The sequence below is a fragment of the Colletes gigas genome, unplaced genomic scaffold (assembly GCF_013123115.1).
Source record: "Colletes gigas isolate AHSC1104 unplaced genomic scaffold, ASM1312311v1 Colletes_gigas_Sc00023, whole genome shotgun sequence".
NCBI lineage: Eukaryota > Metazoa > Arthropoda > Insecta > Hymenoptera > Colletidae > Colletes > Colletes gigas.
Window position 1 is genome coordinate 3864006 of NW_025106652.1, and position 13693 is coordinate 3877698.

At 35.2% G+C, this 13693-nt stretch overlaps 1 protein-coding gene across 1 annotated transcript in view; it reads left to right on the plus strand.

Moving 5' to 3' along the window:
* Window positions 1-13693, plus strand: part of LOC122401247 (acid sphingomyelinase-like phosphodiesterase 3a) — a 93837-nt gene that overhangs the window by 40493 nt on the left and 39651 nt on the right. Inside the window, exons 2-4 of the mRNA XM_043403269.1 lie at window positions 5922-5996; window positions 9064-9132; window positions 10844-11015. Coding sequence (XP_043259204.1) covers window positions 5936-5996; window positions 9064-9132; window positions 10844-11015 — 302 coding nt within the window. The 5' untranslated portion in view covers window positions 5922-5935. The remainder of the gene's footprint in view (window positions 1-5921; window positions 5997-9063; window positions 9133-10843; window positions 11016-13693) is intronic.

Below are 13693 nucleotides of genomic sequence, written 5' to 3' on the forward strand. Positions count from 1 at the left end.
GAACAATAGGGACTAATCGAATGCTTGAGCTGGTCAATAAGCAGGCACCTACTCCACTTTATATTAAATTGCACAAAGTTTGACATTATTATATTTGAATAAACTAACGTATAAATATTTGAACGTAACATCTGATTAAGAATAGTAGTTTCTTATTTCGGTAACTGGTCTGAAAGTATTATCACACACGAGGTATAGGAGTAAGCCTTATACCTTATACACTTTCTTTCATGGCCCAATCTGACTGACATACCGACCTGAAAATTCAACATAGAAAATAATAACTCCTGAACGGATTGGAATTCCAGTGAAATTTATTTACGAAATAGAGCTCATGGATACATACAAAAAGTATTAAACATTTCCGTATGTGTGAAATAAATTTATTAAAAATCAAAAACGAATTTTTAAGAAAAATCGACAGTGGTAGGTGCAGAAATTTTTCAGCGAGAAAAAAATTTCAAATCGTTCTAAAAAAATTATTTTTCTTTGCGGGGATCAATTACAATCATTTTTGGTGAAAATGTATTGTCTGATTGATATTGATATGTTTCCCTGCATGCATATCTTTAAAACATCATAACTTCTGAAGAGATTGAAGGATTTTAATGTTTCAATATGCAAACGACGCATATTTTAGCGAAGAATATGTAGAAACTCCAAGACTATTGGAAAAATTGTCCCTTAACCCCGTAAAGTGAGAAAACCCCCATAAAAATGCCCTAATATTCAAAGAGTCATAACTCCTACAATAGTCAATGGATTTCATTGAAATTTAGTCTGGAAGTAGAGCTCATGGATACCTACAAAAAAGTATTAAACACTTTTTTCATACAGTTTCAAACAAATTTATTGAAAATCAAAAACGAATTTTTAAGAAAAATCGACATAGGGTGGTAGGTGCCCAAAATTTGTCGGCAAAATTAGAAAATTTCAAATCATTCTAAAAAAATTATTTTTGGCTGCGGAGGTCAATTATAATCATTTTTGGTGAATAGACATACTCCAAAATTCCTACGCAGTTTCGAGAAAAAAAAATTCCTTACCAAAAATATCATTTCAGGCCAGAAATGTCACTCCGAAATTTCATGCATATGTCTAAAAAGTCATGACTTCTGGACGGATCGAAGGATTTTAATGTTTCAGAGTGGAAACAGCGCTTATTTTGGAATGAAATTAATCTATTGAAGCCCAATTTTGGACCGTGCAGCTTTCATTTAGTTAAGAGAGAGTAAAATTTCTGCATTTTCATTTTCTATGTCACTTCCTCTTGAGTTAATTTCTGTAACTTGTTGATAATGTTTCGAGTGATACGAAAATGGTAATGGGGGTCTAAAGCCTCATAAAAATGGGCCGAAAGAATACATTGGATTTAAGGTCTATTCGTATACCTCGTCTGTGGTATTGTATTTAAATACTGTACAGATCTGGTTGCGATATGTTTGATTCCATCTGTAAGTGGAGTGTGTCACGCAATTGGGACGTGTCATGTATCCTGTTTCATTTAGGATGAATAAAAATTGTGGATAAGATTGGAAATTGATATGACAAGGTCTATTGTTATATAACTCCACTTTTTTCATAATTATAACAATACGCTTGCAACCTGCAATTGTACTAAAGTTACATTTTTTGGGTAAATTGTTGTAGTTACAAAAAAACTGAGGTCGTGGACTTTGTTGTATCATTGGACGTTTTTTAAAGTGGGAGAAGGATGATTAGTGGGAGGTCCATAAGTCAATTCTTTCTTTGACCGGACTATAAATCTCGTACACAAAACTTTTTTAAAGCCACATTCATAAATCTTTCATCTCTTCAGTCATACTGGTGGGTACATGTACGTTGTTTACCAATAACGTTATGAATAATTATTCATAATTTAATTTCCCAATAATAAAATACAGCGTCGCGTCGTCACAAAACTGATAAAACTCACACCATGGGTAAATATTGGTTTGAATTTTTATTTATTTCAAATAAAATAATTCGTCCTCGAAAAGGTACATTTCATGTTCCATATAACATTTAATATTTCCTTTTATTTACGTTATATTACTTACGAAAAATAAAACTAAAGTTAAACTACAAATGATAATTCAAAGTATCTAAACAGCTATTTATAATTAAAAATCATATATAAATTATAATAAATTGATGTTTCGCTGAATTTTTAATCGTAGAGCATACCTTACAATTTACTAAATCCATTTTGTAATATTATACTGCTTTCATTCCAAAGTGATCGATACTGTATATTTAAATACAGGTCATCGACAAGTTCAAATCGTGATAATAATTTCAACAGATATTTATAATGTATGACACGTTTCCTATATGTCAAATCTACTGGAATGTCAATCGTGGTATTTTTGCTCCGGAAGTTAAATTGAACAATTTTATAATAGAATTTTAAAATCGTTAATCTCGTATAACGTGCATAAAACGGTATTGGCTACTGTGAATTTCTTTTCCCGCCTATTAAAATGTTAATGAAACAACAGAAATTTAATATTAATAACGAACATTCCAATCTTGTATGTTTTAAGGAGTCTTCATGCTTATCGTACTAGTTAGGCACGTATGTGTTGAAATTTGTATGACATTTCGTGACTGCAAGCTAATCAGTTAATTTCATGAATAACTTTAATCAACCCAGTTGCCCGGAAGATAAGTCAAACACTTCTTCCATGACTCATAGCAATATTATACTTACATGTAACAATATATTATATACATATAAGTCCAATGTACCAGATAACAATTTTGTGGCACGTCATAATCAACTCTTTACTACGTTTTGATGCAAATTAATTCAACAAAATTGTTTAAATATGAACGCAGATTTTCTTACAATTTTACAAAATATTGCTACAGATTCAGCATTATTCACGTTGTAATAAATTCTGCGTCATTTAGAATCAATGTTATAAAAGTTTCTAAATTATCTGTAATTGATATATAAAATAAAAGTACATGCACTTTTTAATTCCGCCAAAATAGATAAAACAAAATATTAAACTTTCCGACAGAACAACTATTATAGCAACGATAAAATGTGTTTACAGAAATCATATTTAAATTTTAGGTGTAAGTTTCGATTTACCCATCAATATTTTTTTGCTTTTCAACGACAAAAATGTAACTCAATAATGACGAATACTGTTGAAATAAAAGAAAAAAATATTTTTAACAAATTTGCAACGTATGCGATAATTATTAAAGGGAACCATAGTTGGAAAAATACTGGTATCCTATTATGGTCTCGAAGTTGATAATACGCGGCCTTAAAAACACATAAAAGCGAACGTAAAGAAAGATAGATCGAGTTTATTAGCCAGAAGTTATAGTGAGTTAAGGAGGGTAAACGGAGATGATCTCAACCGATTATCTGGTTTTACTGTTAGAATCCATCGAGGGTGAAAATTTGAAATAAAAAGGCGGCACGCAGTCACGAAACCTCGAATGCTTCGTTGGCTGTTCTCATTGATCGAATCGTGAAAAAATAATGGGCTGAAAATAAAGAGACACTTAAACGGTCGTGTAACATATTCAACGACTACGGTATTTATCGAAGAATTAGATATTCATGCGTCTCTGATAATCAGATCGGGAAATCTATTTACCCTGTATTTTTTGAATAATTAATAACTTTCAGTGATCATGCTGTAGGAACGGTTTAGCGTGCTTCGAAGTGGAATCTTGATCTTTTTCTGTTCAGGTTCAACATTATTCATTGTGAAAATAGAATTATTGAAACAAAATTTCTTTATTTTAAATAGTCTGTCAATTAGTCTTTCAAGGTAATTTTAAAGAAATATTAACGAAGGTGAAAACAAGGTTAGATTATTAATAGCATATAGCGGTAGCGTGACACATACTTATCTTTACTTTTACCTACTACTTAACCCGATATGTACTTCGTTTCTGTTTATACCAAATAAAAGCATACTGTTATTATTTAGGAGAGTGCATTTTCGGCTAGTGTTTAATATGTTAATAAACTGTTCCAAAATCAATAATCCCTACCGAGTAACTAATAACCCATTCGTGTGGCTAATGAGACTACAAGCAATTAAAACGAAAATTGTACAATTTTTTACGCGCTTACGTGAGAATTAAAAATATCAAAGTAATGGTTATTTTACCACGAATATTTCTAATATCACTTAAACATTTTCAATCATAAAATTCGTCTTCTTAAAAAAAAAAACAAAGCAACAAAAATTCTTACTACTTTGTGCTATCGAATTGCAATTAAAAACAACTTTTGGGAGTAAAATTGTTGTCACCTTATCTTATGAAATTACATATATATTTCGTGTCTGAATATTGCCAAAAATATTTAAAGCTTTAAATTAAAAATCCTCGTGCTTAAATAACCATTACATTGATGTCTTTCAACGAAAAGAAGGATAACATTGTTTTACATCGCTCTCAGTCCCCAACGTTCAATTATTTGTTCGCCCCTTCGAAAAACTTTGTTCCGTCGTTTCTCTTCCCCGTCGCTGTCAAGACGTTCCCGACGTTATGTATTTATAAGCTTCGAGTATTGCGTCAGCTCTTTGTCATGTCGTCAAACGATCCAGGACCGACGTTATTGGTTCGCCGACGTTTTTACGATGTCTCGTTGCAGTTAAAGGAGCCTTGTAAAGTGTTTTTACGACGCGCGCTTCTCAACTGGCGTGCCGCGGATAGAGCAGCCTTTTTCTAGACGCGTCGTCGACCAACGAAATGAAAGCATCAAAATTGAAAACCGTACAGCCAGCCAGAATTCATTCGTAGCTCGACAGAAATAATTGACTAATTTCAACGAGAACTACAGTAATCCTCGCATTCGTGACCCAAATTTACTCCGGTTTCAAGAGCCGGAATAATTCACACTACTGTTTGGGGGCCTATATACTGCTAACAACACGTCGAAAGAGTAACTTATTGACCTCAACTCGAAATAAAAATCACTGCTGATGCGGCTTTCAACTAAATTAATAATCTCCATTTTGTTTCTCGAACGCGTGAACTACGCCTGGAAAAATATTCAATAATTTCATTAATATTTCTGTACGATACTCAATTATTTTCATCTTAAAATTAATTATTTTTAAAATAATGTAAGCACTCGGTACGATGACAATTTTTTTTTATTTAAATTTTCACATTTATAAATTAACAGATATCCACATTTATAAATTATTTCCTTCTTTTATTTTCTTTTATAGATATCGTTATTTGTAGCACGTCTCACTATTACTCATTGTTTCTACTTACGCTGACGTCCACGTCCGACTCTATTACACTCCTAACTACTGAATTTTCAAAGTCGATTTTCTCAAAAATGAATCCTCCTATGACAAAATATCATTGTACGTTGTTCACTTACCTTTCCACGTAGAATCATTGGAAAATATTATAATAAATACCATTTACAAGCAAACTCCAAACGCGTCAAACTTGTGTAAGTTTTAACTACGACAAATTTTGCTTTTTCTTTTACATTCTCTTTTTAAAATTGCTTAAGATCTTATTCAGAACGAGGTGTCAAATGCTCGAGATCACTTTGATATATTTAAGTTCCTTAAACACAAGCATTCGTTAACATCGTTAGAGATATTAGTCGTTTGCGCTTTAGCTTTTGCTAAAATCAGTCAACTGGTTTGTACGAATGAATTCTGTCCGATTGTGCGATGTTCGTTGAGACTGTTTCAGCCTAGAAACGGGCTGCGACCGATCGCTTCGCGGATTCATGAAATTCATAAGGCTTGTTCAGGCTTGTTCCTACTTCACGAAATTATGTTAATCCGATCGGCGCCGATTTCGACGACAACGGAGATTACCAGTGTCACGGATCGTTTGCACGAACCACGCTAACCCCAGACACGGACCGAGTTTGGCCTACTTTTTATGCGAGCATTACGTGATTACAGGATCCAATCCCGGAATGATGATCCGCGACTATCTGATGCTACTCTCGTGGCTGTGCGCGGTGCAAGGAAAAATAGGTAAATGCATGCATGTACATTGTGACTGTATCTTAAAGAGTTACACCAGGTTAGTGGCATAAAATATTCATGGAAGTTCAAACATTTATTGCAGTGAATCACGTTCGCGGATCTTGCAATATACGAATGTACATACATTATTTATGAAATACAAAAACGTTTTGAGTAGACCAGTGTCTCTCGTATGAAAGTGGAATTAAATTACAGTATATTAAAAAACTCTCTGAAAATTTTTATTCAATATAAATGGATTCATGTTTCTTAATTTAAACTTTACGTTGTTGGCTAAAACAATGCTGCCGCCACGAAAGTGTGGAAAATTTGCATTTGTTTGAAAAAGAGATATCACTGGCCCTCAGACACCCATATTGTGGTACTAACCAAAAATGGTTTTATGTTATGAATAAAACACTCTAGTTGCATGAAATCAATCAAAATGTTCCGAATAGTTCGTGAATGTCCGATAGTAAGAAATGAGAACTTTCGACGCTGCAGAATTTAGCTTCTCTAATTTTCATGAGCCAGAGGAAAGCACAGAACCAATCTTTTACTACGGTCTAAATCAAGAACTACTAACGGATACGGAGATTCGTGCAAGTTAATTTTAGATTAGAAAATTTGAAAACATATAAATAAATCTGTTTCGTTTCTTGAGATTTCCTACTGATTTAACCTTTGAACTCCCCTGTAGCGTTGTAGCGAGCGCGTATACGCGCGTGTGACGCGCAACGACAGATGTAAATTATTAAAACGGGGAAACTTTTGTCGAATGTGGATCGTTGTTCCTTGAGCGTAATCGGGCGAGAATGTATTCGTCAGTTGTACGTTAACTTCGCCGCGTATGGTTAATTATGGATAGGATTAACAAACCACTGCGAAGCAAGCACTACGTAAGCATTCTAAAATACGCTTACAAACGACAGTATCACGTTGACTCAATTTTGTGTCCCGATTTTAGGAGTGTAGAGTATCGTTTTGCAATGGGATGTTATTAAAAGAGAAAATTATTGGGTTAAGCTTATTTCTCTATCCCTATAACGCCCACTTGGAAACAGTAGAGTAAATGTAGATGATATATACCCAACGCTTTTTCAAATCACTGTTATTTCCCACATTTTTTAACAGAAGACATTTTTAAAACATAACTTTTTACAACGTGGCCAACCATTTTGTAATTTTTAAGTGATTTTTAACTTAGATATTTAGGATAATTTTTCGTTCTTGTTTCGAAATTTTGAAAATGAGAATTTACACAAACATTACAGAATTAAAGCAAGGTTTAACAATTTTGTTACATTTCTTGCATTGCAATGTCTCTTAAAATGGGTTCCGTACAATGCCTGTTGAAGTTATAAGCTAGCCTCGTTTTTAGAACTATAAGATTTCATTTTGCAGTGAAATACTTTTAAACGAGGAGATTATTGATCTGGACTCATTTCTTTAACCCCAAAACACCAATAAGAAACAGGTTGAATAAACTCCAACGTGTTTAATATATTCCAATATGCAACCTTTGCTTGAGGTTTTTGCATAACTTTTTCGATATTAAATACGTGCCAAGCAGAATATTAAAAATATTTAACGATATTCAAGTCAACATTTTCTGGTATGAATACAGCCCTAAAAGTTTTCTTTTGAAGATTTCTGATTAAAAAACCATGGCTGTAAATTGTGTGTCAGGTCTTCAGATTTATCCCATAGTATGCTTTATTAAAAATACGACTAAAACGTTTTGAATTCAAATTCTTCTTCGAATTCAAAAAATATCTTTCGAGTAAATACGTGTCATTTAAAATAAATACCACTTTGGTTCTATATTTATGATCATTAGCGAAGTTATAAGTTACAAGTTCTCCTTTACATTTATATGAATATAGTCAAGAACCTTTGGAAATGTTCTCGTTACAACTCGGAAAGCTCGGTTTAGTTTATCGGTAACGGTCCAAGAAACACTAATACGTTACCCAGCATGAGTTGCTCGAAATTCTATACGATAGCTTCTTTTAACCACTGGAAACTTTCATTACATTTACCGTGATCTCACAAATAAAAATCAGATAGAGGGAGGTTCAGTGATCCTGGTGGCCCAGCTATCCGTAACGGCCGATCCAATACTTGTACCATACATTTAACTCTCTTAACCTAGAGTATACGATCTTTCGTGCATTAACAACGTTTCAAGAAATTTTACGCGTACGAACAATCGTTACTGTGTTTGAATTAATTATTTTACGAGAAAGAATTAAATTGAAATTTAAATATAAGAGTATCCAAATATAATTAATGTTTCTGAAGAATGGAATTCGACGAGAGCAATAGTTTTCTCTTTAAAGAAATCCCAAATATCGTTCAGTTTTTACATCTCAGACCCAGAGAATTTCTTAAACGATTGAAGAGTTGAAACACCGTGTATTACAAGATCAGTGAAACGACCAAACAATTTAGTATCGACCTTCGAAAAGCTTATCGAATTCTTCGAGAAAAACGTATCCCTTCGATCCATAAATCAAATACGATTGCTTGTTTTGTTGAAAGTATCCGTCGTTGATTAATATCAACAGACCTCGGTGAACGAAACAATCAAGAGGTCGCGTGTTTCTTTCGTGTTCGTATTCCGTTCTGTTCGACCCGTTTGTTTCAACGAATCTAACCTCTCTGTCGGATCGATCTACGCTCTAATTACCTTGCAAAGTAGCCCCGCCTCGTTCAGCCTCCCGCGAAAGGGGCTGCCGTGCAGTTAATTTAAAACAATCCGCGTTACATCAAGAAATCGAATGCACTTCAATTCAATCCTCCTGGAAATTTCCACTTCCTCCGGAGGGGCAGGGGCGAGGCACGGTACCTTTCGTTTCTTTTTTTATTTTCACGGGGGAACGACGCCCGTTGTCGTTGTCGTTTCGTTTCGTTCCGTTTCCGTGATTGCACAGACAAAGCGTCCCCCCGACGCGACGTTACATCAGTTTACAGGGGCTAACCGTAGGAATGAAAGAGAGAATGCAAATGCGACGCGACGGATGCAAATAAAAGCCAAAATACAGAAACTACGACCTCGTTTCTCTGTTTCCAGGGTATTTCTGGCACATCACCGACATCCACTATGACCCCAAGTATTCTACCCAGGGAAACGCAGCGAGCAGTAAGTAGTCCCCGTGTCGGACGTACGTACGAAGAACCGCCCTCCGCATGCACTGCACGCACACCTCTTCGCGAACTATAGCCCTTTTTACTCGCCGGAGAACACTGAGAGACGCCGGATACCAGATTTTGACCTTACGATTCGTACGAACCGTCAAACGTGTCCGTACGTCTTTAAAATGAGAAAACAACCCTCGTTACAGAATTCATCTTGACCTACAATGTTTAAAAAGAAATATGTACGGTCACATTCGAAAAAACCCAAGGTGGATTTCACTATGACAGGAATCTGCTTTCGAAACTTTTATTATTGTCGTCCGTTGTACAATAGTTGAAAAATCAAGTGTCCTGTTACAGGATGCACAATATAGCAAAATGGTCATTTTGCATGATAAAACGAATCGAAAATATGGAATAAGGTTTATTCGCGGAGTCGTTGTTTTTGAGGTAACTGATGTTGGAAATTCATTAGGTACGCTCGTGCAATTGAATGCGATTTATTTAACGCGTCTGCTCAACAATCGTTATTTCTACTTGCGTTGGGCGTTTGTAAATGTTCGTATTGAAAGAGAATGAATTTTAACCGGTTTTAATTACTTTGTATATGGTAAGATCCATGCAGAACGAATAATACTATTAAATGTTTGATACTTTCGTCGCGTGTCAGTGATCCATTATTATTTGAAAGTATGTAAAAGTAAATTCTTGATTCTTTTACAAAAATGTATTATCGGTCGATTAAACCGAACACAGCGTTATTTCATGCGTAAAACAACGGCACGAGAAGCAATTTGCGACCCGCGATCGCTACACGCTGCGAAAGTGTTAAGAACACCAACGCAAATAGAAATAACGAGTAATGGTCAGACACGGTGAACCAAGCGTACTGAATTCTACTCTCATTCCAGGTACATGAATTTTCTCGAAAACGAAGCGTCATATGGAAAAATTTTATTCCGTATTTTCGATCCGGTTTCCTATATAGGGTGATGATATTTGTGAAACTTTCCGGTATTATTGGCTGGCGTTAAAATTGTATTTATTAAAAGTCTTCCGAACAGTCATGGTATTAGAAAAGGACGGAAATATCTACATAATCTTTCTTCGGTTTATAAGGATACAAAGGGTTGAAAAATGAATACTAATAAGGTTTCACAAGCAACTTTATTTTGAAAAAATAAATTACATCACGATGTTATTTTGCCACGAGTACGAAAGTTAAATTAACGCGAGTAAAGTAGGTGTTCCATGACCCGAAAATTGATCGAACAGTTGCGTCCTACTATTAGATAATGGAGGTTCCATTGTACTAACGGAACAACAGCCAAGTAGTCGTAGCAGAAGTTATGGCAGGCCTAGCCACATTCGGTCTCCAGTGTTCTTCGGGCATCGAGCCTATATCCTGTATTTACCGAACGTTTTAAAGTACCTGGCGTGTCTAGCTGGCACGAGACTAGCATGAAGTAGCAGTACTTCAAATTGCGTCCCCATACCTTAGCCCAACCTCTGACTCCGTGTCATTTGGACGTTAGCGGAGCGGTACGTGACCCGTCCAGTGTGCTTTTTCCTTAAAGGTCACTCTTTCCCACGTTCACCACCGTGCCGCCCCTCCGTTCGCCAGACGGACGGGGCTTCTTTTGTGCAACCCCGTGTCTTGCATACGTGGCGTTTCAACTTGGTCTCAGCCGTCTCGTTTGCCCCGTTCTTTTCAGTGTGCTGGAACACAAGGAGCAGCGGCGATAACGGGCGGATACGGGCCAACAGAAAGCAGGCAGGAGAGTTCGGCGACTATAGCTGCGATTCACCGTGGGCCTTGATCGAATCAGCGGCGAGGGCAATGAGATCGCATCGCGGCGAAGGAATCGAATTTGTCCTCTGGACGGGGTAGGTTGTACGCCCCCGCAGACGGCCGCCTCTGGTCGTGAGGAACGAGCTGCTATCCCCACGGTCGATTAATCGCTTTACCGCCGACGCCGGATAAGAATCTCGCGAGGAATTATGTTTGCCGGACATTAATTGGATGGTAATCGCGGCGTAGGAAATTCAACTAACCGAATCTTATGGGGATTATCGGCTCCGAGACGCCGCGTTATTGAATCACGGGATCCTCGGGCCGTTTAAAAGGCGTTTGATCGTCGTTTGACGCGCTCCGCCTATCGGAACAGAGGCACTAGATTTCATTCCAACTTTTTTACGTTTATCTTTGGTCCAGAAATAAGTCGCTCTTACGTTATTTATTCATTATACGGGTAAAAATTCATTAGTGTGCGAGGGAAAATATAATATTTTTACATTCGTGGCAGAGAACAGTGCTTATAGATAAAAATAGAATATAATACGAGTTATGTTACACTAAATTTTTCAGAACACTTATCCTGAAAATGGTTTTAAGCAACGTGTGAATAATATTGATCGCATAAATGTTCGATATATTTTTATTAATAACAATTTTACAATTAACCGAATTTTACAGAGATTATTCAATCATCGGGATATTCAAGAGGCATAGGCATGGAATTTAATTTTATTTTGAGATTGCTGTTTATTTTTAGTCGAGGAATAAGTCACTATTCTGTTACATTACAAAGTACAAGAGAGTATGTATTAAATGCACAACGTTTCTCATGTATTTGTTACTCGATTCGTTACTTGAGGATTTCTCGGCGTTTGACAGTTAATATTGGCGGTTGTAAGCCGTGTCCTTCGAAGAAAGTGTTCCGACGTTTTGCCAGCTTCAGGGGTCGAATAAAGAGAAAAATATCCATTAAAAATGGAATAAATGTTTATTTTTTTCTTTCTAAAACATTTACCACATTTACGCCACGTGTTTCAATAAAATGCAAGCCAGTGACAGTTAATTTGAATAATCATTCTGTTAGTCCGAAACAAATGTAGCTGCTGTTTGATTTATTTTTATTCAAAGTTGAAATTACAGCAGAAAGTGAAGCAGACAAGTCTCGGATCGCTTAGTCGAGCATCAAATTTTAATCAAGGAATAATTGTTCGAGTAGCAGTACTCGGAAGCAATCAGTAAATTGGTTGATAAATCAAAACAATATTGATCGATGCTCAACGCAAAGTACCGAGAACTAATTTGATAATTGTTAATTCGCAAACTCGAGAAACAAGAACGCAATGAACCATAAGGATTTGTGTTTGTGCGACGCAACATAGGAACGGCCGCGTATCCTGTATAAATTAAACCGTACAAACTACTAGTTTAATGGAGTTTCATCAATTTATCGGGGATGCAATTGCAAACGTCACTGCACTTCAGTATAAATTGTTGGAATAATCAGTAATCCCGTTCGCAATAGCGAAATCTAATAAAGACTGTTTAATGCTAATATAATTCTGTTATCCGTGTTGCTTGCTTATAGAATACCTTTCTCTCGTTATCGTAACGAAATAATCGATACAGACGTCATATTTAATTACATTTTGAGATATTATTCCTATAGTTTTAACGCTTCTGCGCTTTACACTACTAATATTTTATATGAAATTAGATTATCAAATTATTTTTTTTCAAGTAATATTAATGTTTTCATTTTAGTAGTATTTAAACAATTTTCCTCGAAGATCATTTTTGTCTATTATTTTAAAGAAAACTCCAAAGTTATATAAATTTACTCATACAAAACAGAAGGTTTTACAATTTTTTCTATTCGGCCATGAATAAAAAAAAAAATTATGTTTCCTGCTGAATAAAATATTTTTAAATATACCCTACGTAGAAAATAAAATGTTAATTTTGTAGAAAGGATGATTTGCCATTAAATAGGTATATTAAGAATTGTTATAGCCAATGGAAAAAAGCGTAGCTACGTGAAAGTTATGAAGTTTTCTGAACTATCCTAAGTTCATTCGTGGTCGATTCGAAAGTTTCAGGCGTTCCGAATTCATTTCATCAATATCGCGTTTTATCGTCAACGTATAGTACAATGGTGGTACTGCACGGTTGCACGAACAACCTAGATTTTTCGATAGAATCGTACACGAATTCTACAAATGTTTCAACTTAGTTTTCGCAATTTACAACAATCCTCTTCCAGAACTTTCAATTTAGCATCGTGTTTTCAAATGGTTTAGCTTAATCTTACACGTACGTACTTCACTGAGTTTATATTTCTATCGATAAAAAGAATGTAAAAATATATTACTCGTAAAGTTTGATTCGATTTTCGAAGTAAAATGGTTATCAGAAAATGGTATTATTTTCTGGAATTTCTTTAGTGGCGGAATACTGTTCATCTCAGAATACATTTAAAGAACCTGTATTACATTTATTATAATTACACATTATACATTAACAATCTCGTGCGAAAAGTTAAATTCTAGCGACTAAATAATAATAAGAATATTACAAAAATTTACTATGCAACTTAATATCTACAGTTTTGAGCCAAGAAAATAAATAAATTTATGAATTGGAAGCAACCGTAGAATTAAACGAGATTTACGAAAATTAAACGACGCTCGTCTATGAGGAGAAAATCGAATTTTTGGTGGCTTCAGTCACTGCTATCTTTCTAATGGCGTTTCAGTAAATCGCATTTTAA